Raw genomic sequence first — 26,885 nt, 5'->3', positions numbered from 1 at the left:
CTCACCATGATTTTGTTCATTTACACAAACAGGGTCTTCTCACTCTTTTGATGTAAGTTCTTATATGGTATGAATCTGAGTCCTGTGTTGGCTATCTATACCTGCATCCACATCTGTATCCTGTACATATATATATATATATATATATATATATATCCTGTACATATATATGTGTGTGTGTATATATACATATATACACAAGTAAGTAATAGACACATATATATACATACCCGTGTCTATTTCTTACTTGTACCTCTATCTATATACATGCTGATCTATATCTTTATCCACATTCCATATCCATAGTACTATCTATATCTCTATCCATCTCTATGTTCAAATCCATGTCTGTTTGTATCCATATGTCAGAATCACTATCCATATCCAACTCCAATCCACGTCTGTACCCACACGCATACAAGTATCTATCTATCTCTATATATATATGTGTGTGTTCCACAGATGGATTCCCCTGCTCACCTCTATGCAGACATGCGAGTTACTAGTTGAGCAGCGAGCAGATAAAGGTCGTACTCTCGTGGCGCTCATATTCTTTTTAAAAACAGACGATAAGTAAATGGAAAGATAATGTTGGATTGAATAACTCAAGGAGGAAATTCAATGGTGAAGGAAAAGTGCCGGGGTGGAAGGTGACCTTTTAAATATGTCACTGAGAAGATGACATATTGACTCTTGGAGGAGTGGCCCCACACCTGGGAAAACATCCATGCCAAGCCCAGTCACAGGAGCTGAGGTCCTAGGCGGAGACAGATCATCGGACCCCTCAGGTGCCGAGACTCAGGCTCTCGTTATGATCATCACTGAGACACTGCAAGTTATGGTCGGAGTGCCCAGACTGCCCTGGGTTCCCGTGGGAGGGGTCCCTCCACCTGCAAGGGCAGACAAAATGCTATGGCCTAGCAGCTTGTTCTGTGCATAGAAGGATGGCCCAGGTCACTGTCATCGTAGAACTAGGCTTCCTTGCCTTCTGTTTTGTCACCCACAGGGTAGTCTCTGATAGACAAGGACTGCTCCGGGCCTCACGTGCAGCCTCCGTTGTCTGGAGAAAGGAGAAAGCCTCCTTTGTGCCTTGCCTTCCCAAAACCCCCAGCAGATGTCTACGGACCCCATCACACCTCCACTTCCCAGAGCTAAACTTCACAACGGCAATGGTGTCCTGGGTCAGGCCCCACAAACCCTTGCTGCAGGATAGCTTCACATACAGCTTTAAAAGCAGGATATCTGACTGGAGCCAGTTCTTGGTCCATCAGCTTCCCACGCTCCTTGGACACTGGGAGCGTATGTGAATGCCGAGGTCAGACTTGCGACAAAGACAGCCCCATCCGTGTCTGCCAAAGATGGGGCTAGATCGCCTCTCTCCTCCTGGGGCGGGGGAGGAACTAACTCACTGACCGTCTTGACAATGCTGATGACATTTGTGAGTGAGCACTATAGGAAGCTACTCTGGGACTGTACTGCGAGACACCAAGGGGCTCCACCGCCATCAGCTGCCTCCTCTAGCCGGAGGACTGTCATGTCCAGAGGGGCAGAGGGGAAAGCTTGCTTTGAAGCTGGTGGCAACAGGATTGTTAACTGTGCGTGTGAACTTCTTGAGGAATGCTGTCCCTTCTTAGGACACAGATGTGCTGAAGGGTCAAGGAAAAGGGCTAAAGCAGGCAGGGACAGGTACCTACCCAGAGCCAGGACTCCAGTTTCGCCTCTGTTGGTATTAGAGCAATCTGAAGGGATGGAGGGTCTCTAAGGACCCAGCACCTGAGGGTCTAGGTAGGTCTTGACACCAGGAATCACCAGCAGAGGCCACTGTGAGCTTTTCATCCTCTGCAAGGAGATGCAGAGATAGAAGAGAGGGGGCAGTATGACAGCTGGTACGCCCCCCACTTGCCCATCTGGGGCGCTGTTCCAGGAGGTAATGAACACTATGGACTCCGAGGCCCCGAGGAGGGAAGTGAGGCCCAGCTCCAGTGCAAGCTGGTAGAGAAGTAGGGGAGGCAGAACCCAGAAGGACACGTGTCTGCAGGCCTCTGTGCTCTCTTCAGAGGGGCTGGTGAATAGGTCCAGTATGGAACTCCCTCAGACAGAACTCACTACCCAAGCGGCAGCCTGCTGATGGATGTTTGTGCTGGTGAGAGCGCTGATGAAGACAGGGGAGGGAGATGGCAGGAGAGGAGGGTGATTCTCCAGGCTGCTGGGCAGAGAGCAGGCAGGGTGGGGTGTTGACAACAGGCATCTTGACTGGGTTGGTTAAGTTTAGGATCATCAGTATCCATCAGGCACAGTGCGTGCTGTGTGCTCTTCTGGGGTTGTCTCAGCCCCTTGGGGATCCTCTGCTTCTGTCTTATAGGTTCCAGCTCCAAGCGTCCCTCCCAGCATCTCCCCAGTGTGGTGTAAGTGACTAACTTTGATTCCCAGAACCTGGTCCAGTTCTCCCTGACCTCCCAGCCACAGGCTCAACGGTACTCCCTCCCCAGAGGGCAATCTTGGTTCCCGTCTATCTCTGCCATCTAAGCTCTCAGACTGGGGCTGCAGTAAGAGTCCGTCATAAGAGCGAGACCACCCGACAGGATTCTTTCCTAGTGTTGGAACCAGAGTGAAAGTCACTGCGCAGCAAGCCATGCGCGCCCCTCGCGCCCCTCGCGCCCCTCGGTGCTGGCTCAGATTAGCCCCTCCACAACTGCAGCTGCCGCATCCCTGGTGTTTGCTGGTGGAGATGGAAGGACAGAAAATTCAAGACCAGAGCTGTGTGGAGTGAGTGCCTGTGAGGAAAGGCACCTGCTGTAGCTCTGTAGTGTCCAGTTTCCGGGGAGGAGAAGTGGGAAAGGCCAACGGGAGGAGACTGGGGCCCTCCCTGAACGTCACCAGCAGTACCCAAGCCACACAGAGCCTCAACCCTTACGACCCTAATGCCACTCCCAAACCCAGCTCTGTGCTTCCTGCAAGTGGGCATACCTCACCGCGCCTCGCCCTTGTCCCTTGCTGGCTGCCCGTCCCGCGGTCTTGTCCCCGCGGTTCGCCAGCCCCGCCCCCGCCGGGAGGTGGCTGGACTCACCAGAGGGAAGTCCCTGGGCAGGGGCGGCGCTGGACTCACCAGAGGGAAGTCCCTGGGCAGGGGCGGCGCTGGCTCAGCCCAGGAGAAGAGTCGGCTTCTGTACTGCAAGCGAGTCGGTAGCAGGAGCAGCAGCCAGGATGTTTCTGGAGCCCCAGGTAGGGCTGTGGCAGTGTGGGACAGCGGACCAGACGTGCTCCAGGGCAGTGTCTTGACCAGAGTAGGATCGCAAAGCTAAGGTTTCTGCGCCCCCCAGCTTGGGAAGCCGGGAGCAGATCAGGAGGGGGCTGACCCAGGACAGTGAGGCAACTCTTCTGTCCCTACGGGACACCTGTCCCGTCACCCCCACCCCCCACCTCCGCTACTCCAGGGTGCAGCTGCTGCCCCCTTAGCCTCTGCTGACTCCAGAGACTCCGGTGACTCCAGAGACTCCGGTGCAAAGCGCCACCTGAAAATTTGAGGAGTCGGGGCGGATGAGGGTCAGGAGAAAGCGAAGGCTGCCCCGGACAGGACAAACTTGTAAAGAGCAGTGGTGACCCTGGAATTTTCCCCATCCTTGGCCTCAGAACGATTGTTTACTCCATAAGCGTTTGGAGAGGGGACAGTCGATGATGGAGTGGTTGGTCGTGTGGGAGGTGTGTGCTTGTATGTGTGATGTGTGGGCGGGAGAGAGGACGTGTTTATAGATGAGAGGTTTAAGTGAGAGCCGTTAAGAGGCAGGTGTGGGGGCAAGGCTGTGCCTGTGCCTTCTCAAATGCCATGTGTTTAAAGAGAAGGGTGTCCAAAGTAGGGAAGGCAAGATAATTACCCTAAAGTTAGCTCTGAGCCTGAGCCGCTGTTGCACCTTCACGACTGTTTCGCAGAAGCCTCTTTGGAGCCATGGGAAGTCAGATTCAGGGGCAGTGTGTTGTATGCCCCAGGGCTCCCTAACCTGGAGCAGACCTGGCAGGGTGCAGATCAGTGGGAGAGGAGCTCAGGAGCCGGCACTAATGGGTGAAAGATAACAGACATCTAACGCACATTTATTAAGCACCTGCTGTGTGCTGGCACTTTGGTTTTCAAGGAACTAAGCAGGCCACAGTCCTTATCCTCATGGGACGCCTCTGGGGTTCAGTAAGTCTGTGGTTCTCAACCTGTGGGTCACGATTGCTTAGGGGCGAATGACTCTTTCACAGGGGTCGCATATCAGAAATCCTACATATCCAATATTTACATTACGATTCGTAACAGTACCAACATCACACTTATGAAGTAGCAACGAAATAACTTTATGGTTGGGGGTCCCCACACTGTGAGGAACTGTATTAAAGGGTCGCAGCATCAGGAAGGTTGAGAACCACAGTTGTAAGTAAAATGCAGGGTATGTTACATGACTATAAGGACCAAAGGTGAACACGAGAACCAGCACACACCAGGAGGGAAGGCTCCGGTTATTTTGCAGGGGCAGAACAATGCCCAGCGTCAGTGGCTCACAGGACAGGTGCCGGCTCCTCTGCTGGCGTCCACCCTGGGTGGCTTCTGCTCTGCCCCACACTCCTTGCTAAGGAAACAGGCAGATAGGGTCCTATGACAGCCAGCAGACAGGGCCTTGCGTTTGCATCCGAGTGTTCTAGCTCAGTGACACACATAATTCTACTAACTACTAGGGGGTTACACGGCCCCACCCAGTCTCGCCAGGTGATGACAGCCTGCTTACCCAGGGATACTTGTGCCCAGAGAGCTGACTACCAGTGTGGGATGGTGTTTGTGCCTTTGGCAGGGTGGTCAGGGGAGGCCACAGAGATGTTCTGTGTCTATAAGGATTCCTCTGGAGAAGAGCAGGAAAGAGCTAAGTGGAAGGGAAGGGGACACCCAAGAGAGGCAGGAAAGGCCTGGGCGAGGAAGCCACTTGTGTGTGAGATTAGGCTTTTGTGAGCACCACAGACCAGCATACCAGGCTACAGCCCGGTGGTCTTGGGGGAGATACCTATGTCTGGGGCCATTAGGGCATCGTTGGATGCTTCATGGGGGCCAAGGACAGGACCTCCCGGGAAATAAATCAGGGAGCTTAGACTCTAGTAACAGAGATAGCAGAAGATAAGAGAGGGGTGATTCAATGTTTTGATGCTACAACGAAGAGGACTGGCAGCTGATAGGACCATGGCATTAGGGACCAGGCTGGGGTATAGGGATCGTTAGCCTCAGCGGAGACGGTAAACTCTGCAGTCCCGCAGGGATGGTGTCTCCAGTGTGAAATGTCGCTGGAGGGTGTGCAGTCTAGAGTTCAAGGAGGGTGTGCAGTCTAGAGTTCAAGGAGGGTGTGCAGTCTAGAGTTCAAGGAGGGTGTGCAGTCTAGAGTTCAAGGAGGCCTGAAGGGCTTGCTCCATCCCAGTGCCCTCCAGCTGTGCTTCCTGCCCTTATTCTGCTGTCCCAAGTCACTGTGACCCTGTTCAAGCCTCTTGAGCGTTCATGTGTGCTTCTCACCGGAGGCAGGTGAGGATTACAGCCTCTGGTGTGGTGGCCCCTGGGTGCCTCGGACTGGGAGAAGGGGGGCACAGCACTCCTGTCAGCTGCCCCTTGTGAATGCTGGGGCCCAAGATTGGAAGGCCCAGGAACAGGGGTACAGCATCTCCACTGGGTCACAAGTCCAAGGCCTGTGAAGGCAAGAGGTGGGTTGGGTGGGGCAGTAAAGGAGCAGCTTAGGAGGGAGTCGTGCCAAGGGCAAGGCAGCAGCTCTGGCTGTGGAAGCTGTCTACAGTCTGGGTGTCACTCTTTCCAGGAGCTCTGGGGGGTAATCAGGGCAACCTGGGTTTATCTGAACTGCAGAGTCAATAAGGAGAACCAACTGTCGCTCCCCCCCCCCCATCTATCCTCTCCTTCAGTTCCTAGAAACCCCTGCTTATCCTTGGAAGCTCATCTCACAACCCATCTTCAGGAAACCCTGGTCTCTCCCTGTGGTTTGCTCCTGACCCCTGTGCCTCCCTGGCACCTAGCACTGACCTTTGTTCTGAGGAGATTTTGTGGCTTAGGGTATAAAGTCTGCTACTGAAATGGGACACTGAGGTCTCTCCCATTCGGTCACTGGCAGCATAGATCTAGAAGCAACTGATACTTGTTGGCTGAGTGGGAGAAGAAACAACACAAGGACTAGAAATTGTCTAGTCCTGTACCCCGCTTTTGTCTTCAGAGAAACTGAGGCCCAGAGGACCCACACTTGCCTAAGGTTAACCAGAGCATCAAGAGTCAGAGGTGGCTCCTATTCTAGGGTTCTTCTGCTGTATCAGGGCTGTCTGCACCCTGAGACCTATCTGAGGTCCCAATCAAGGGGAACCAGAGCCAGACATGTTTAAGGACCCTAGAAAACTCCAAGTGACCCTGGAGTGATGGGGAAAGCATGGGAACATAGGGCTCAGGGAAGGACAGAAATTGGGGCTTCTGGAGGCTCTTGGCCTGGTGGCCTCTTGGCTCTTGGTTAATGGGCTTAGGAAAAGAGCCCTGCCCCCACCCGATACAGCGTGCCTTCTAGCTGGGCCGGATCCCAGCATTTCCCAAATGTCAGTGTAACTGCCTGGAATACTGCCCCTGCCTGTGTGGAGCCTGAGAGTGACTCAGAGGAGCTCTGTGGCTGATACGCTCCAGGGAGTGGGGCTGCCTGTGAGGGGTCTCGTGGAGCCCTCCCAGCTTCCCTCTCAAGGACAGTCACTGACTGATGAAATCAAGGCAAACTGCACCAGCAGCCTTGGCAGCAGAGAAGCCCTATGCCCTCCCTGGCTGCCCACTATATGCCAGAGGATGAGCCATCCTCACTCAGAGGAGGCCGAAACCCAGCCAGGTGGGCTAGGTGACTCTCTCTCTCTCTCTCTCTCTCTCTCTCTCTCTCTCTCTCTCTCTCTCTCTCTCAGTGTGTGTGTGTCCCTGGCCCAGGGGTAGGTAAATTGGTTAATAGTTCAGGCTTGCTGGAGACAGTGGGTCTCTGAGCCATGCCCGTGGAGCCTGCAGAAACTGGAAGGTCTAGGGGAAGATGCACACAGTTAAAGAGACACACACACTCATATGTACACAGACACACAGATATAGTGATATACATACAGACACACAAGATAAACAACACACATATGAGCAGAGATACACAGATGCATGGGTACACATAGAGAGACACACAGATATAGAGATACATGCAGACACACAAACACAGTGATGTGCACACACACACAGATACATAGACACACAGACACACAAACACAGTGATGTGCACACACACAGATACATAGAAACACAGACACACAAACACAGTGATGTGCACACACACAGATACATAGACACACAGACACACAAAGGGAGAAACACACATAGACACACAAAGACATATACACAGATAGAGATACACAGGCACAGATACACAGACACAGAGAGACACAGATATGCACACACACAGTTATGCAGAGAGAGACACAAATACACAGGCAAAGACACATAAGGAGAGAGACACACAGAAGTATGGAGACAGATAACAGACAGACTTCTATAGACACGTAATACATAGGGATGCACAGGCAAAGAGGAAGATACACTTACATATATAGTACATAGATAAACAGAGAAATACACACAAAGACACAAATATACAAATGGGAACATACAGACGCAGAGATATATGAACAGACACACAGAGATACACAGACGTGGAGATAAACACACAGACTCACAGATAAGGATATGCAGACACAGTGAGATACACACATCCACAGATATACAAAGAGATGCACACAGATACAGACAGGGACACAGGACACATACATATTCACAGATATGCAGAGAGATACACTAGTGGTATGCAGACAGATACAGAGAGACATACAACCACAGAGACAGATATACAGACACAGGTACACACAGGGATAAACACAGATGCATATACAAACATGGTTACACGAAGACAAACCACAGCACAGAGTCCTGCCGTACATACCACCGTTTCCTTGCTGCTAGAAGGGCACCCAGAACCTGTCCTCCTGTGGGGGGAAGCCTGCACTCAGGGGAACTGGAAGTGGCACACCTTTGATTTTTAATGAATATATACTAGATAACTGATCACCGAACTTGTTACATTTTTATTTTGTTTTTGTTTTTTTAAGACAGGGTTTCTATGTGTAGCCCTGGCTGTCCTGGAACTCATACTGTAGACCAGGCTGGCCTCAAACTCAGATCCAGCTGCCTCTGCCTCCCAAGTGCTGGAATTAGAGGTGTTCACCACCACTGCTGGACTTTGTTTTGAATAAATTCTTAACTTGGCTTCCTAAAATAAGGAAATGAATATTATGTATTCATAAGAAAGAACCACTTCTCCATTTCTAATGTACCATCTAATTTTTTATTGTGTTTCTCAAAAGCCACGAAACAACATTTCCTTGTGGCAGTGGGTTATCCTTGATCTGCTTCTCCGTACTGAGGACTATGGTATTTCCCTAAGTCTGCCATTGGCCCTGTAGTATATGCAGCTGCTGTCATCCCCCCCCCTTCAGTCCTGCACTCATTGGCGGTGGCCTCCCTGAGAACCAATGTTCAGTTTCATCATGGCCTTCCTTTAGCTAGCAGAGCCATTGACGACTGTCTTTCCTCCTGAGCGAATTAAGGTGTTGACCTACGTTCCTGGAATAAATCCTGCCGGGTCAGACTCTACTGTCTTTTAAGATGTTGCTGAGTTCATTTTATTGATTTGTGTTGTTTCTTGGTGTATTTTCCACCATGTTTATAGGTGCTCCACCTTCCATTCTACAGATGTTAGTCACATCTGGAGGTCTTGGCTTATGTTAGCTTCATAGGGTGAACAGGAAAACTTTTCTGTGTGATTGCGTAGCTGAAGAAGTTAATTTCTTATTTAGCCTCCTTTTTTCCTTCCTTCTTCTTCTTCCTCCCTCTCTCCCTCCATCCCTCTTTCTCCCTCCCTCCCTGCCTCCCTGCCTCCCTGCCTCCCTGCCTCCCTGCCTCCCTCCCTCCCTCCCTCCCTCCCTCCCTCCCTCCCTCCCTTCCTTCCCCCAAAAGATCTATTTAGTTCTGGATGTTCTAGACTTAGAATGTAGACCAGGCCAGCCTCGAACTCACAGAGATCTTCCTGCCTCTGCCTCCAGAGTGCTGAGTTTAAAGGCGTGCATCACCATGTCTGGCTCCGAGTAATTTAACTATCATACATCTTCTCCTCAAAGGCCTGAAATAATTCATTTTAGGAAACTCCCAGCCAGGACCTGGCTTTGCTTCCTCCTGAGTGAGGTTCAGCTGATTGTCGACCTACTGATGTGTACTGTGGCTATTGGTCTGTCCAAGTTCTAAACAAGGTTAGTCTCTTTTGTTTATTCGTATTTTCTAGAAAGGTTCAAAGGCTTTTGGGTCATGTACAGTTGCCAGGTGGAGTTTGTAGAAAGTGCCTCCCCCCTTCTTTCGCTCCCTCCATATTCCTTTCCTTTGATTCGTTAGCATTTTCAGGGTGTAGACAGCCTCTCTCTCCCTGTCCAGAGGCTTGGACATGTTAGACAAGTACTGGCCACTGAGCTGAATCCCCTCCATCCCCCCGTCCCAGGAAAGTTTGTTTGCTGTTTTTGTGACTTGAGTCTCTCTGGGTGGCCCAGGCTGACCTGGAACTCATGACCCTCCTGCTTCAGCTCCCCCGTAAGTGTTGGAATTATAGGTGTGGACCAACGTGCCCCATTGCAAGATTTACCTTTTGGGCTATATTCTGAGGAGTTAGCTCTTGGATTTAAGAAGTTCTACTCCCTTCAATTAAATCTATTTATTTACCTTCCCTCGGTTTCCTTTGCTGTAACTATGTTTTATTTAGACTTTCTGTGAGGGCTGCCCAACCTGCTTTGGCCTCCCAGGATCTGACCACTCATTTGGCTTCTACCTCAGGCTGCCCCACATCCCATGAGTTCCTTCCTGCTGCCAGGTGAGGGGTCCCTGATGATGGCTGTCACACTCACAGGTCTTAGACACCCTATGAGCTGTAAGTTCTGGGTTGATGGCTTATCCCTTTGAACATTTGTGCTTTTTCCTGGAGAACGGGATGTAGTGTCATAAGCTGCCCCAGGGAAGGACAGAGGTGGCTGTGCCCTTGGCTCCAGACAAGCCCTCAGGGCCTGGACACACAGGAATGCTGCCTCCTTTGCACGCAGTTTGGCTTCCAGGTCTTGGGCTTCTAGAGCCAGACTGGGCGAGGCGACTAGGACATGCCTTTTGGACATGTCTCCCAGAGTCTGCAGTCACCGGACAAGGCTCAGCAGAGAGGTGGGTGCCCCTCCAGCAACCATCCCACTCACGGACACACAGAACGCTCCCTGTTCCCAAGCCATATGGGTCTCAGGGATGTGTCTCTGGACATCTGCCAAGATGAAAATGCAAGGGAGTGAAATAATTTGTTTTTAAACACAAAGGAAAAATAAAATCTTTCCTCGGTCGAATTATGTGTCGTTTAGAGTTTAAAGGACCCCCTGTTCCTTTTCTATATCCAGCCTTCACAGGCCGCCATGGAGGGTGACTGATAGCTCCCAGAAGCCCCTGCGCTACCCATCCCACCATCCATCCTTCTTTTACATTCCTCCCCCCCCTCCCCCCGCCATGCCATGATCCCTGTGCAGGGCTATGGCCTGGGCTAAGCTGTCTGTAGTGTGCACGGGCATTCTCCTGTTGAATTCGGGCAAGAGTCCTGGACACCACACTAGGCTCTGGCCAGCTGCAGGGCACACTATTCGGGCATTCTTCAAGGGATGTTTAAAAAAGAGAACCTCATAAGGATGGCTTTCCCCATCATTTTGGTCCCCCCCCCCTTCCATAGCCCCTGAGAAAACTCCTAGAGAGCGAACACCCAGTTAAGATACCCTGTTTGCCTGCTGTCTGGGTCTGTGGCCAGTTTGGCTCTAGAAGTCCAAGACCCGGAAGCCAAACTGCATGCAAAGGAGGCAGTCAAGTCCCGCAGATTCAGCTGAAGAGGGGATGAGGTCACAAGCCGAGAGCTGTGACCGCTCAAGCCCTGGGTCAGTGGGAGGCAGGCTTGCCGCACTCGGCCTGCTGGAAAAGGCCAGGGATTCTCAGAAATCCCACCTGCTCCCACCCCACGCCTCTCAAACCTCAATAATAGGGTAGTTATTTGCCGACAATGACATTCTGTCCCCCGAGCAGCCAACAGCAGAAGCCGATGGACAAAGAGAGCAAGCGGGGGAGTGGAAAGGGAGGCGAAGTCTCCGACGTAGCAGAATCTGTGGCTAGGAGTGTGGAGATGGCAAGATTCCTCTCGTTAATTCATAGTAAATACGGTAATAGAGAGGATTTCAGAAGGGAAAACGGACCGTGTGCCCATAACAAAGCTTTAATTATCAGTGTTGTGCTCAGGCCCTGCCTTTGTGGAGAAGGCACCAGAGGAGGTGCTGCGGCTGGCACTCTGGTTCCCATGGCAGCCGCCTCCTTGTGGGAGCCAAGCCTGCTACCCTATGCCAGGCCCTGGCCTGTTCTAAGAGTGCATGAATGCAAATGTGGCCCTTCTTCATTTCTGTGTTCATGTGTGAGGCACACGTGTGATGGCACACACGCGGAGGGCAGACACCAGCAAGAGCCGGTTCTCTTACCGCTGTGTGGGTCCCAGGCATCAAAGTCAGGTCTTTGGGCTTGACACAGTGCCTTTGCCTGCTGAGCCCTCTCGCCAGCCCCAATGCCACTCTTCTTTATGGCATTGTGAATGTGACTTCTTGAAGCTTGGCTTACACGGAAATTCTGCCCATTGCTATCCAGTTCTCTCATGTCCACTGGACTTGGGAACCCCACAACCCAGTCACTGGACTGAGGACCAGCTTTGCTCTCCCCAAAACTTTCTTGTTGTGGAGCTCGTAAGGGGTCAGAGCGAGGCGCTGACAACCTGAGGGGCCTATGAGCAGAGAAGGAAGTATATATTTCCCATCCCTCATACAGACAGGAGCCAAGCGCTCACCGCAGGCCACAGCCACTCTGAGCCTCCATGCCCGGAACACAGTGCGTAAAAGATCAAGGGGTCCACCTGTCAGGAACTGGAGGCACCTTCTGTTTTCTCCCTCTGCCCCATAGACCACTGGCTGCCTTACAGGCAGGGTTTTAAGAGGGGCCCAGGAATGTGGCTGGGAGAGGTGAGTGCCAGCTCTGAGTCTGTGTAGTGCTGCAGCCATGTCTGTATCCTGCTCAGGTCAAAGCAGCCAGGTGCGACCCTAGCCTCACAGCATCACTCCGCTGTCACATGTCACAGGGGGCGGTGTTGTCTCGGGCAGAATGACGTGTTTGCTCTCTCCTGACCAGCTCAGGCCCAGACTGTACTTGTAGCTAGACCTTGCCCGACTGCTGTGTGTGACTTCAGCAGATAGGATCAATATGAGCTCAAGGTAGGGGCTGGGAAGAGGGTTCCGCTCAGCAGTTAAGGGCTCCCAATGGTGCTTGCAGAGGACCCTGGCTCGGTTCTCAGCACCCGCATGATGGTTCACAGCTGCCTGTAGCTCCAGTTCCAGGGGTTCCAGAATCTTCTTCTGACCTCTGTGAGTGCACAGGTGGTGCAGAAGCATACATGCAGGCAAAACACCCCCACACACAAACAGTCAAGGAAGAAACCAATCAGGAAACAAGGGAGCTTAAGGGAGGCATTTCGGCTCAAGGTTATGGACCCTGACCTGGGACTGGAGCTTGAAGAGGGAAGACAGTCTCCAGGGGAAACTGAGGCAGGGAGTCTGTTGGGCTGGGTAGAGCCTGAGGTGAAGATTCTCAGGCAGCTGTGTCTTACCTGTAGCTGTGTAATACCCCGGGAGACGGAGTCTTGTATTCTTCTCTCAGGACTTGGGCTAGGCTCCCAGTGTCAGCCGCCCCAAGTGGAGATGGGAACCTCAGCCAGCGAGAAATGAGGACCTGCATATCAGAGGGCAGGGAAACTGGTGAGAAAGTTGTTAGCACAGGCTAGCAGGGGTAGCCTGTGCCCTCCATGGATGCCTTGCTTTCCCTCAGCAGATTTCCCAACTCCTTCCTTGCACACATGGGACTCCCATTGCCAGTCAGATTCCCACTGTCTCTCGATGCAAGTGGTACCTCAACCTGTGAAGGAGCACCTTATCTGTGGCCAGTGCCTCCTTTTCCTAAATCTTCTGGTCTGTGAACCCAGTCAGGGAATGGCAGTGACAAAGAGGGGCCGGTGTCCCTCCTCTGCACTGGCCTGAGGGAACTCTGGCTGGAGAGGAGGTATGAGGCTCTGGCTTTTTTTTTTTTTTTTTGACAGAGCCCCACAGTGTGAGGCTAATTTATGCCTCCTGTTGGCAGGAAGGAACTGACCCTAAAGATCTAAAGATAGGTAGAAGGTGGGGAAGGGTGTGTACATTTTGGGGGCTTGCTGTCCTTAGTGAGTGCCCAGTAGTTTCCCAACCAGGAGATGATTGACTCTTGAGCCCCTCCCTTCAGGGCTGAGTGGCAGAGCCCATAGGGAGGTGTGCCCCTTGTCTCACCCGACACAGCAAGCCTTCTATTCCTGCATTCCCAGCACCCAGCTCAGTTTCCTAGTTATAATTTAGAGCCACTGTGTTCTAGAGAGTGGTGGCCCTGCCAGCAACCTGACGGCAACCTTCTGGAAGTTGTGACAGCGACCCAAAGCCTCTGATGCAAATTCTCTGGCCCACCGAAGGCTTACAGAAAGGTTTGTGCTGGCACCAGGAAGCTGGCTTTGTATACAGTGAGCACCCAAACAAGCATCTCATTAGTGAGCAAGGAGTAAAGGCTCTGGCACCTCACTCCCTGCCCCAGCTCAGTGCAAATGATTTCTGGGAAGAGCAACTGGGAACCATCTTGTGGGGTCTCTGGCAGAGCTGGGCTCATGTGCCCCCTCCCCCCACCTTAGACCATGCAGCCAGCATTGCCCTGAATGTGGTCTCTGAATCTGCCCTTTTGGCTTTGTGCCCTTGAGGGTAGGAGCACAGGGCTGGGCACAGCACCATCCTGGAGCACCCCTGCCCAGCCGGCAGAGGAGAGACAGGCAGGATGTGTAATTTTCAGTTGCTAATTGTGATGTCCTGCAGCTTGCTGAGCTAAAAATAGTCTCCGTTTTTGTTGAGTAGGTTAAAAAATAGAAGCCTGGTTCTGCTCAGAAAGCAGACCCCATCCCCGAACTGGCAGAGACAGGGAGCCAGCTGGTGCCTCCCCTACACCTTCTGACAGAACCCTGGGTACTTATGCAAAATGTACCCTCAGGGCCATTTTTGTCCTGGTTTCTTGGAAGTCCTGGTCTCTATGCTCAGGGCCCACGGACAACCCTTTGAGAACCCCTAAAACCATGTGCAGAGTGCTGCGGGATTGTACCTTTGTCCATCTGGGCAGAGGGTCAGGCTTCGTCCTGGCCTTCACGCTCTTGAGGGGAGCTTGTTCCTGCTTGGACACTTAGAGGGGATGTTGGAGGACTGTGGGGGAGGCAGGCCTGGGCTCACCTGCACTTCACTGCCAACCTGAGCAATGGTATGCAGTGGGGACCAGGACCTGGTGTCCTCATCCGAGAAAGCAACGTTATGTATTACAGGAGAGCCACACTTTCGTGAGTCAAGTTACTTTGATGTCTAGCTCATGGCTTCGTCTAATTTCTAATAGCAGACGTTCAAAGCTTAACAAGGTTAGTTGAAAGCTACTTTTACATTTCTTAGAATTTCCTAGAACCATGGACTCTAGAATCTGGGAAGGGTCCTGGAATTCTGTACTTGGCAATCCTGTTCCAGACAATTCTTTCCTTCAGGGTTGTAAAGGGAGTGTCTGACTCTTGCTTCCCAGCTGTGCAAGAGACTGTTCCCTTCTCAGGCTGTTGTCTTGTTCTCTGATGGGAAGGGTCACTGACTGTGTCTGAGGCCAGCCTGATAGCCAGTTGGCCCTCTGGGGCTACCGTCCAAAGTTCTCCCCTTAGCGTCTCTGGGATGGAGAGTCACGCTGTCTAGTCACTCTGGGTCAGGTGTACTGGGGAGACAAATGCTGCTGACCCCGGCCTCTTCTCTGGGTAGGAGCCCACCAGAGAGAACTGGTGCTCGGAGCAGACGTCTGAGGATCCAGATCTGGCCATTGAAATAGCCTGCACTGTCGCCCTTGGGCTCCTGAGGGATAAGGCTCCTGCTCCAGCTGATCATTTGGAGCCTTGCTCTGCCCTTCCCTCCTCCCTTCCTTGCGGCATCACGTTAGAGGATGACAGGATGAAGATGTGTTTCCTGAGAATATGCCCAAAACATGGGTCCAGTCGCAGGGTGGGGTGCAGGCTCCAGGACAGGAGATGCAATCAACTTGCTTATGGGTAGTGCAACGACTTGACCCTGCTCTGCAGTCAGCATCTGTCCCGTACCTGGGTCCCACTAGGCTGATTGTTGGCAGCAAGGGGCTGAGTCTTTAATGTGACCTCTGGGAGACCAAGCCGCACCCCAGCTTCCTCACTGCACCTGGGCACCCTCAGTTCAGGAAGCAGGAAAAGCACATCAGAGTGGGAAAGGACAGAGCAATGATCCGGGCCTGGGCAAGCACGGGAGCAGACGTGAAGGTGCCACCCGGCATGCAGAGTGCCATGCGGCAGCACGGCTCATCTGGATGACCTCTCCAATGCAGCAGCTCTCTCAGTCCCAGGGGGCAGTCTCTTAGCCCACCTAGAGTTCCTAAGTGGAGGGCAGTATTCTCCAAGCACAGCCTCTCTGATGTGGATGTCACGAGACCTGTTGCTTCAGGCTTCTGCTGCCATGCCTTCTCTGCTGTGAGGGTCTGTGCGCGCCCTCTGTGAGTCAAACCCTTTCTCACTTCAGTTGCATTCGTCAGTCGTTGTCACTCTGGTGACAGGAAAGGCGGCCAGGACACCGCAGCGGCCAGAGCCAGCTGTCTATGCTACCTGGTGCAGCCAGGACACCGCAGCGGCCAGGGCCAGCTGTCTATGCTACCTGGTGCAGCCAGGACACCGCAGCGGCCAGGGCCAGTTGTCTATGCTATCTGCCGTTGCTGTTGTGCTGTGCTGTGCTGGGGCCGAACTCCAACACGTGCCTGTTGGAGGCATCTCTGCATCCGGGGCCATTATCATTTTCTGTTCTGCAGCCCGCCTGGCTCCCATCTCTATATGTTTGCTCTGAGCGTGAAGCCATCCCCCACGCACGCCCCCCCCAATGTTTCCTACAGTCAGGGGTCCATGGTGCAGTCTGCAGTTGTGGTCCGGAGGCTTACAAAGATGGGATGACTGCTCCCGTCAGCTGGAGGGGAGCTGGCTCTTGGCTAAGTGTGGGGCTCCTCACCCCTCCCTCCTGACACTTTGGAGCTGTCACTGCGAGCATGTTCTGGATGTTGGAGGGGCACAGAAGCAAAACAATGACTGCTCTCCTCTGGGTCCCGGGTCCCCGGAGATCGAAACTGGAGTGAAAGTCTGTGTGTGAGCACTTTGTTGTGTGGTCCCAGGGGAACAACAGACAGAGTGCGTAGAGAGGGGAGTGTGTTTGCACACCACATGGTGTCTTCAGCAGAGCTGTGAGTGTTTGACTAGCTAGAGTGAGGGGCTGGAATTTTCTTCCTGGTTTGTGTCCTTGAAATGTACACACAAGGTGTAGAAATTGCGAGGTATTATCTGCTGCAGCCCCAGACTCTGCTATGTGCATCCAGAATGGGTCTGCTTGTGTCGTGACTCAGCAAGTGCTTTGGTGTGTGTTGATGGCTCTGCAGCCCGAGGTCAGAGGTCATGCCCTGACCACCACTGCACCGTTTGGCTCAGAGAAGCCTGGAAGCTTTACCCCAGGTGTGGAATCAGGTACTATTCTTGACTTGTCATCCCAAGCTGTCTCCCATGTGCTGGGCCTTGGACCTGCAGTCACAGGAGAGGACTTAGGAAACGAGGCATGGATGGTGATAGGTGGGGTGTAGACACATTGTGGAAGCACCCCCAAGGAAGTGCGTGCCCTCTGTGCTGGTCCCAGGAGGGACAGCAAGAGTGAGTCTGGCAGCAGGGCCCAGGAACCACTTCATAATCAGGAAAAGAGGAATGCTCAGTGGACACCATGGCTGAGCCTCAAGGGAAGTGTAGGGCTGTAGTGAGGTACGGTGGCAGGGGAGCCTAGACATGGTCTCTTTGACTGTCTCACCTCTGACCACCTGGCCAGCCTGATACTCATCCATTTTGGTGGCAGCAAAGGGCTTCTCAGGCTCCCCTCTGCCAGGAGGCCCTCCATGCCCGCCCCATCCCAAAGGTCTCGTGGATATGGTCTGCTCCCCCAACCTCAGTTCCTTTCAGGTTAGAACTCCTCCGTGGTGGCTCCAGAGAGCCCAGTAAACCCAGGCACGGAAAGAGTTTCTCTCCCCTCTGGGCAGGAGAGATCCTTCCAGTAGATTAGCAGCCTGGATCCCAGGACCTGCCCTCACACCACCTGGCTTGACGTGGGAATGAAGAAGCTTTCAAGGGCTGTCTGCCACGAGACAGTGAGTCACTTGCTCTGTCTGTCTGCGGGGCGCTCTACTGAGCTGATTAGGTCTGTAATTAGGAGGTGCTTGTTTTCTTGCTTGAGTGGAGGAGAAGGGCTGAGGAATGGTGAAGCCAGCCTCGGCATAGCCTTTCCCCATGCACATAGGGACTGGAGTGTGACCCAGGCTAGGAGCAAAGGCAGAGGTAGGCCTCAGAAGCCAGCCCAGTACAGGTCTATCCTAGACTCCCTCTGGCTGGGAGTAGCTAGGAGCCGTGCAGGGAACTTACTGATATTCTTTTGTACCTGGAAACCCTCAGGAAATGCCTGAGCCAAGTTTGCCCCCAGATGGTGTGAGAACTGAGCAAGGTGGCTTTAAAAAAGTCCCTGTGTGCTAGTGAACACCACGGCGGCGGGACCCTCACTTAGCTGACCTGGGGCACTGGAGGCTGCAGTGTGCAGGGGTAGATTCCCTGGCCTTCTGTTTACCCATGCAAGAGTCACCCCTGTGTCTTGATCAGAGACAGATTCAGGTCTGGAACAAGATCTTGCTTTTTAACAAGACCAGGTGCTCTTGCTGCGGCGGAGGACCCCGTTAAATGTTACAGAAAATCCACGCAGGGTGGGCTCACTGTGTCACGGGTGCGCATGTGGCCTGCAAGTGGCATCAATCAATGGCACCTGTGGTGCAGGCACCCTATAAGGGGCTCTTTGGCTTCCTAACAGACCTCAGAGGTCTGCTTGCTCTGCCCAGAGACTCCCAGAGGCTGAGGATCCCAGCGCAGGCCTGTCTCCTCCTGCATTTACTGCTAGCTGTCTCTGCATCCTGGCCTCCTTCACTTGTCTGTGGGACCTGCAGCTGTGACTTGGCCTCTGTGCGAGCTGTCAGGGAAGAGCGGTAGGACAGTATGGAATGAATGAGATGACTTGGTGCCACCACTTCCGGTCATTTACAAAGCTGAGTCTTAGCTTTTGCCATGTGTTCCCTCCAGGCGGTTCCTGCAGACTTCAGATTCCCAAGGTGGGGTATCTCAGCCTTTTGGAAACCATGGCTACCTCCAGGGAATTCTACCAGTTCCTCAGACTTCTCTCTTTAAAGGCAGCAAATCTCACTGTCCCTTCTGTAACTGCAGAATCACAGCATATGGAGACCCAGGCAGCCCCCGCCCCGGCTCTGGTTCTCCCAGCAGCCTTAATATAGTAGCCTTGCCATGGGGGCTCTACAGGGTCCTTGTGGTTAGTGGGAAGGTAGAGCTAATGCCGCCCCCATCCTTGCCCTCAATAACACCTCTTGTCCAGAGTTCCTGTTGCTTCTGTAGAGGAAAGCTCCAGTGGTATGGGGTATGGAGGTGCCATTGGCCACGGCTACCACCTGCTAGTCACCTTCTGATTGTGCAAAACTGTGTGAACTTGGGGTTCACCCAGACCTCTGTGAGAGCCCGAGGCCTGCAGGGATGCTGCAGGTGACGAGAGCCCACCAGTGTAGGTTGTACAGATGGCCACTGAGGACCATGCTGGGCCTGTAGAAGGACACAAAAGCCCTCGTGCAGCCTCCCCTGGCCTCATGGGTCGACTGGAGAAGGCAGCCAGGCCTCCTGGAGATGCAGCCCTGGGCCTGCACCTTATTTCTCAGGGTTTCTTTATTTGCACGCTACCTCAGTTGGTCTCAGTTTTATGACTTGACCACAGACTTGACCCAGGGATCCCTGGCAAACTCGCTGGGACACAGTATCAAACTTGCCCCTGTGTATCTGATACAGCAGAGCCAGGCTGGGCCTGAAAGTGATGTGCACCTAACAGGTGTGAGGTACCCCAGCCGTGGGGCTACTGACAACCTGAGCTTTAAGGGGTGCATTCTGGTATGGGCTCCTCCCCCGTTGTCCTGGGACTTTGCTTGAGTTCCTGCACTTGTGTGTGACAAAATGCTTTTTTTTTTTTCTTCAAGAATTCCAAGGAAACCTTAGGTTTCCCTGTCAGGTAAGCTGGGCTCACTGCCTACTTCTTATTGCCTCTTGGGAGAGATCATTGCTGTACAGTGGTGTGTGTGTGTGTGTGTTTGTGTGTGTGTAGGGGTATGTGTGATTGTGTATGATTGTGTGAGTGTAGTTGTGTGTGATTATGTGGGTGTGGAGGGGTGTGTGTGTATGTGATTGTGTCTGAGTGTGTGTGTGTGTGTGGGTAGCCCTCTGTAAAGTCAATGACTTAATGGAAGTAGCTATGGTTATTATCTGTTTTGCACAGTGGAGAAACTGAGGCAAGTATGACTCTGCCGTGTATGCATTTACACTGCTGGCACCGAGCCCTATGTTTGGGCTCACAGAGCCAGGGGAAGTGCGGGGTCTTTCTCACTGCTTTCTGAACCTCAGATCAAGGGAGGACTTTGGCCTGTGGGTGGGTGCTGTGCTGGCTTCTGGTGCTGCCTGTGGTTTTCACTGTGGCTGGATGGTCTGCCGCCTCCATCTGCCCGCAGCTGCCAGCGCCCTGTGTCCACCTGCAACCCAGGGATGAGAGAGACTAGCACTGTGGCTAGCGCCCTCTAGCGGACATGGGGAGGATATGCCCTCAGGATCAGGCTTCAGAAGCACCTCCCAGGCAAATCCTGCACTGTCCTGGTCCTCAGTTGGCTGGTGTGTCTAATACTTGTCTATTGCTATGATAAGACACCATGATAAAGTCAACTTATAGAAGAAAGTTTATTTTGGGCTTACAGTTTCAGAGGGTGAGCCCATGACCATCATAGCGGGGAGCATGGCAGCAGGCAGACATGGTGCTGGGACAGTAGCTGAGAGTTTGCGTCTTGAGACTCAACCACAAGGCAAAGAAACCTCACTGGGAATGATGTGGGCTTTTGAAACCTCAGAACCCCCTTCCAGTAATACATTGCCTCTAACAAAGTCATGCCTGCTAATTCTCCCCAAACAGTTCCCCTAAATGGGGTTCAAGTATTCAAACTTATGAGCCTTTGGGGTCATTTTCATTCAAACCACCGCAGCTGGCTACTCTGGGCAGCAGGGAGACCGAAGTCCAGGGGGCTTTTGATTTGCCACTGCCTTAGCAGAGACTTAGCTGCTTATGAGGTAGGGATCTTGTAAGGCAGGCCATCCACAGTAAACAGTCCTATCAGGATGCTGCCCTGCCTGCCTCAGCATCCCATCTCACATGTCCAGAAGCAAGTTACAGATGTTCCCCAGACCCTGTCTGCTCCCCTCTGTCATGCTGCTAAGAGGCTCAGGCTTAGCGGTTCTTCACCGTACCCAAGGTCAGTTCCGCGCCCCTCCTCTCTACTGCTACTTGACCAGACAAGCCCTCCCCATGTTCCAGCAAAACCAGACTATTAGCTTCCAAAGGCCTCTCTTGTCATATCTCTTAGCTCCTCTGCTCAGAGCAGACTCTCAACTCCAGCAGCAGCACACAATACACCGGCCCTAAAGCATGCATTGATTAACCCAGTTTTCAGACCACTATCCCTACTGATCCATTAAACTCCACATGTGTCAGCCTCAGGAAGTTGGCATCTGCTGCCCTGAAGGATGCTCCTTGGTTATCCTCAGGAGCTGCATAGCTAATTGCCACATCCATCCAAACCACATCCACCGTTCACATTTCCTCACTCGGGCTGTCTTGACCACAGGCTCCCTGGACTTGCCCTAGAGTTTATTCTCCTCCTGGATATGGTCCTCGGAGGCCCATGATTAGGACACGGAGAACTTACACTGAGTCAGGGTCCCCGGAGTAAGATCTGGTGTGCACGGAGTGGGTGTTAGAGAAATTCTCATCAGATCTGCAGTGCCTGGGGGACCACCGAGCTGCCCAGCAATCTCTCCTTCGGGCTTCTCGTCATCCTTCCATGCACAAAGACTAGACAGATGTGTGTAGGCTGCAGGCCACCGAAGACAGAGCTCACACCCTTGTTCTTCTTCCCCAGGAAGCTATGCCCCAGACATCTGTGGTCTTCTCCAGCATCCTTGGGCCCAACTGTAACAGACAGGTGCAGCCCGGCATGGGGGAGAGAGGAGGTGGGGCCAGCAATGACTCCAGGGACCTCATTTTCCAAGATGGACGCCTCACTTCTGGATCCTTGGAGGCCCTGATGGAGCACCTGGTCCCAACGATGGACTATTACCCTGATGTGAGTGCCTTGGTTCTGGGGGAGCTGGAGGGTGCCCTGGGCTTCAAGGAAGGCTGCTTCTGGGAGGGGAGGGAGGCCCAGGCGGGGCCGTAGAGTTGGGCAGAGCAGCAGGGCCAATGCTGCCTCCTGGGTCTTCATCACCTACTCTGCAGTGAAAGTGTTGTCTAGCAGAAGCCACAGTGACTCCCCTGCTGCCACCAAGCAGGGGAAAATAAGGGAGGACGTGTAGGAAACAGAGACATACAAAGGGCCTGCCCCGGAGGAAGAGAGTTTGAAGGGTAAGGCCAGCATGGGGTCCTGTGACCTGGTGGTCCAGACTACTTCCTGGAGCCCATCCTAAGCCGAAGCACCAGTTCTGCAAGGAGAAGAGCCACCTTTCTATGAGGCGTGTGAACACCAGAGCCTTTTCCCTGCTCATCAGTAGTTCAAAACCGTCTTCCTCATCATTTTGAGGTGACATCAGGCATTCTGGGAACAGAGGAGAGAGTATCTCACCATGTTTGGCTTTCTGTCCTCCTCTGATGGATGACATCTCTTAGTAAGAGTGGCTCTGCAGGCTTGCCCCATCTGAGCAGGCCCTGTTCATCCAAGCAGCCCCTGTTCATTCCTTGCAGCCCCTGGCCATCTGTCCCAGGGCAGACACTCAGGCTCCTGGTGGTCAGATTCAGGGTAGGAGGAACAGCTACTCTCTTGCTGCCTCTTTTTTCTTTTTCTGTTTTTGGTCTTTTGAGATGGGATCTCATTATGTGGGTCTGGCTGTCCTGAAACTCACTCTGTAGACCAGGCTGGCCTCAAACTCACAGAGATCCACCTGTTGTGAAACTCTCTCTGTAGACCAGGCTGGCCTCAGACTCACAGAGATCCACCTGCCTCTGCCTCTCAGGTGCTGAGATTAAAGGCGTGTGCCTCCACGCCCAGCTATCTTTTTTAAAAAATTTTTATGTGTGTGGATATTTTACCTGTGTTTATGTGTGTAACTCCTGGTGCTGGAGTTAGAGATAGTCACAAACTCCCAGGTGGGTGCTGGGAATTGAACCCCTGGAAGAGTAACCGGTGCTCCTGACTGCGGAGCCACTGCTCCAGCTCCTCTAGCTGCCTCCGAAGGGCAGTGCTTGGGCCATCTTGGCTTCTCCACCTGCAAGGCCATCCCTGTCCTCCCCGGACTCTGTGACGACAAACCTTCCCAGTCCTCCATCCATCTTGTAAGCCCTGTCGGAGACTAGTTAGGGCCGACGATGATGTTGGTGACACAGAAATGGCTGTCGAGAGACTGGGACAGAACCGAAAGGAACAATCCTAGGTCCTGAAGAAACCCTGGGCAGGGCCACAACCCCTCAACATTGACTATGATACGGAGCCATGGTCTTGTGCCAAAGCAAGGGAAGATTCCCATATGGGCCATCACAGAGGACCTCAGCATGCTGTCACCCAGTTCTCAGGACACTGTGCCCTGGGATGCCACCCCTCCCAGGTTCCCAGGAAGTGGGTAGGCGGTCAGGAAGTAGAGAGGGGAGTCCCACAGTACATTAGCTCTTCTCCAGAGTTCCTGATCTTCCCTCCCCGGGTACATGCTAAGCACATGCATGCCATGAACACACACCAGATCTCCACTCCTTGGAGATGGCTAGGAGTTTTTCCTTACATGTTTGAGTCATCTAGTTGTCAGGTGGATCCTAAGGGTCTCACCTGTTGGTTAGGGTACCTGGGTGCCCATGCTCTACAGCCTGGGGCAGGTCACAACAGGTTTACAGGGTCAGAGGAATACCCAGTGTCCCGGGAGCTCCCTCTAGTAGCCTTGCTTGCTCCTATGGCATGAACATGCCCTGCTTCTGTCTGTGTGCACTTCCTACTGACTTAGCCCAGCTGGCCTCAGGCTAAAGCAGGTAAATTCCTGTCCTATCGGCGTGGAGTTGGGGCCTAGGGATATAAGCAGTCCAGTGTACAGCAGCCAAATGGGGGTGGACCGAGGTCCAAGTGGGGTAGAGTCCCACAGAGGATCCCAGCCTGCATACTACCTGCCCATAGGCAGGAGCCTGTGAAGATCCTGTAGCAACTGACCCACGGGAGACACAAGGCATGAGAACCATTGGCCCCAGGCTGTGTCACCTAAGCCTTTCAGTCTGGCTTGGACCAGGCCCGGAGGACCCCCATCGTGGGGTGGGACCCCCATCATGGTGGAAGAATTCCAGCAGAACGGTGTCTCCTAGGTGTGCAGACATAACAGTAGAAGAAACAGGGTCGTGTAAGATAAAGGAAACCATGTAAGCCAAGGCCCAGGGTGATGGCCTGGGAGAAGCCAGGCCAGGTTCAACTGGGCACCCCCGTGGCAGCAGTCTGATCGTCATTCACCCCCTCCTTCCTTCAGAGGACATACATCTTCACGTTTCTCCTGAGTTCTCGCGTCTTCATGCCCCCTCATGATCTTCTGGCCCGAGTAGGGCAGATCTGCCTGGAGCAGAGGCAGCATCTGGAGGCTGGGTCTGAGAAGGTAAGCCACAGAGGGGACGGTGGCCCTTCGTCGCCTAGCGAATAGAGAAAGTAGTCAGGGTACCGGTCAGCCTGGGGGCCCAGCACAGGGTCTGGGAAGGGACATGGCCCTAAGGCAGAAGTAGCCTGTACCATTGCCACCTTATGTTCCCTCTGACTTGGGAGTCTTACACATTCCCCCACTGTCCAGGCCAAGCTGAAGTCCTTCTCTACCAAGATTGTGCAGCTGTTGAAGGAGTGGACAGAGGCCTTCCCTTATGACTTCCAGGATGAAAAGGCCATGGCTGAACTGAAGGCCATTGCGCACCGGGTCACTCAGTGCGATGAGGTGAGGTCCCCCCTTGGTCCTTTGCCAGGCTTCTTGGGTATTTTTGGTGGCAGGGGCAGTTTCAGCAGGAATATCCGCATATATGGTTCCTTTCCCTGTGACCTGTAAGAGGGTGGTACCCACAGACAACAGCTTAGCAGGCCAGCCATGGGCTGGGTGGTCCAGCATTACCACAGCAGTTACTGACTCCGTCCTGGTCTCAGCATTCTCGTGCCTGGGTGGGGTTTCTGGGTAGCTCTAGGAACCTGTCTGCTCTTCCTGGCTCCCAGATGTGTCTTGGCCTTGGTAGAAACAGAACTGAGGAGCTGTATGACCTCTCCTGAAGATGGAGAACCCCATGCTTGGTAGCTCCTGTTTGCTGGTAGGGGAGCCTGGGGAGAAACTTCTGATAGGCTGGAGAGTCTAGGATACCACAGCTAGGGACAAAACCCTTCCCGGTGCCTTCTGAGTTCCTCCTGCGATGGGAGGCAGGGAGCAACAGCTGTGCTGACAACCTCTGGGAAAGTTGCCTTCTGCCCCTCCCCTAACAGGAAGGCCCACTAAATCCCTGAGTCCAGGGAGCTGCTCTGTGGCCCACATTGTCATCCAGGGTCCTAAGGTATCTGCAGGCTTGGATAGGAGGGTGGGAACTGAAGGCCAGACACAGCCCTAGAAGGGAGATGGTTCTCTGTGGTGGTGGTGGTGGTGATGGCTATGCTGCCAATCCATTCCAGCACCTTGATGAAGCCCTGACCCCACCCTAACCCCACAGGAGAATGGCACAGTGAAGAAAGCCATTGCCCAAATGATACAAAGTTTGCTGCTGTCCCTGGCTGCCCGAAGCCAGCTCCAGGAGCTTCGAGAGAAGCTCCGGTCACCGGTCGTGGACAAAGGGCCTATCCTTAAGGCCAAGCCACCGGCCGCCCAGAAAGACATCCTGGGTGTGTGCAGTGACCCCCTGGTGCTGGCCCAGCAGCTGACTCACATCGAACTGGTGAGTGCTGCTGCATGCCCTGTACGGTACAGGGCGGGGCTGGGCCACACTCGGCATTGCTTCGCCACTGGGTGCTGCAAGGATCCCTCCCTGCTGCTCCGCCTGGGCTGTGCTAGGGAAGCAAGCGTGCCAGCTCTCGCCACTACTGCCACAGGCTAGTTGTGTCTCCACTAGAGCAATGGGTATTTCCGTATCTGGTGTTGGGTCTGTAAGAGTGTGGCCTCCTTGTACGAGTGGAAGGGGGGGATGGTAACACTGGCCTGTGGTGGCCCCAGGATACAGGAGTGGCCTGGGGCCACTTTCTGCTCCCACAATCTGTCCCACTCCCTGGAAGCTCCGAGCCTCTCCTCCTTGTCTCCCGCTGCAGGAGAGGGTCAATAGCATCCGCCCCGAGGACCTCATGCAGATCATCAGCCACATGGACTCCTTGGACAACCACAGGGTGAGCGGGCACGCTCTGGCAGCCACGGCTGCGAGTTGGCCTAGCTGAGCCTGGCACTTGCGCCCTTCCCTCGCCCCACAGGTTGAGTGCAGGTCCCACTTGGTGTGTGTTATGCACTCTGGTGTACTGGACCATGCCCCCCAGTAGGTGCAGCTGTGGCCTTCCCCTGATTTATCATGGGGTTAGTGATGACTCTGCAGAGCGGTGTGTCCTTGGACTGATGGGTTAGCCTGTCCAACAGCTAAGGAGCAGGCACGCATGCTCCATGCCATACCTTGGTCCTGGGACCTGGCCAGCCACAGTGACTGGCTTGTCCAGGCAAGGTCCCCAGGGCTCCCTGTGACACGCTCTGTCCCCCTAGTGCCGAGGAGACATGACTAAGACCTACAGTCTAGAGGCCTATGACAACTGGTTCAACTGCTTGAGCATGCTGGTGGCTACCGAGGTGTGCCGGGTAAGTTCCTACCATAGCAGGTCTGGGTAAGATGGCCTCTCTCACCATCTCGGCAAGGCTGACTGGCTCCTACCCTCACAGCCTCAAGTAAATGCACATGGTGGCCACTACTAGGACTCAGCCTGGCCCTGCCAGCAGAATCACACCCACGATAATGATTCTTTCGCACGACTTTTGTTTGTACCGACCCCATCCCTGGAGTGCTCTTCCTGTACCCAGAACTACTGAGCCAATTATAGTGAGTCCCATGTTCCTCGGCCTTTGAGGCAGATGGCTTCATTCCTTTTGTGGATGAGGATGAAGCAGTGTTAGGATGTAGATCTAGTCCCCTGAAGATGGAACCTCAGGTGTCTGGCAGCTAAGTCCGATGCCCTCCCTGTACCTTTGCCCAGTGGTCCCTTGGTGGCTCCATGCCGAGGCAGACTCTCTGTTTCCAGGTGGTAAAGAAGAAACACCGGACCCGCATGCTGGAGTTCTTCATTGATGTAGCCCGAGAATGCTTCAACATCGGGAACTTCAACTCCATGATGGCCATTATATGTGAGTATCCAGGTACAGGCGGGCTTGCTTGTGCCACCTGCCTCTCAATGCCCTGAC

General features: G+C 53.4%; 1 protein-coding gene across 4 annotated transcripts in view; it reads left to right on the top strand.

The window, feature by feature from the left end:
* The window catches only part of Rasgef1a (RasGEF domain family member 1A), a 96,592-nt gene that overhangs the window by 65,164 nt on the left and 4,543 nt on the right, over positions 1–26,885 (top strand). For 3 of the 4 annotated variants that reach the window (XM_057779807.1, XM_057779822.1, XM_057779815.1), the window contains exons 2-8: positions 21,401–21,604; positions 23,970–24,092; positions 24,282–24,419; positions 25,171–25,392; positions 25,760–25,834; positions 26,196–26,288; positions 26,726–26,828. In XM_057779807.1, the coding sequence (XP_057635790.1) occupies positions 21,407–21,604; positions 23,970–24,092; positions 24,282–24,419; positions 25,171–25,392; positions 25,760–25,834; positions 26,196–26,288; positions 26,726–26,828 (952 nt within the window). In that variant the 5' untranslated portion in view covers positions 21,401–21,406. Of the gene's footprint in view, positions 1–3,145; positions 3,223–21,400; positions 21,605–23,969; positions 24,093–24,281; positions 24,420–25,170; positions 25,393–25,759; positions 25,835–26,195; positions 26,289–26,725; positions 26,829–26,885 lie in introns of those variants that run through there. The other variant, XM_057779800.1, reaches the window with a different exon arrangement.

Source organism: Chionomys nivalis, chromosome 1, assembly GCF_950005125.1.
Source record: "Chionomys nivalis chromosome 1, mChiNiv1.1, whole genome shotgun sequence".
In the NCBI taxonomy this organism is placed as follows: Eukaryota; Metazoa; Chordata; class Mammalia; order Rodentia; family Cricetidae; genus Chionomys; species Chionomys nivalis.
Note: the sequence above shows the minus strand (reverse complement) of the source record. Positions and strands in the feature narration are given on the sequence as shown.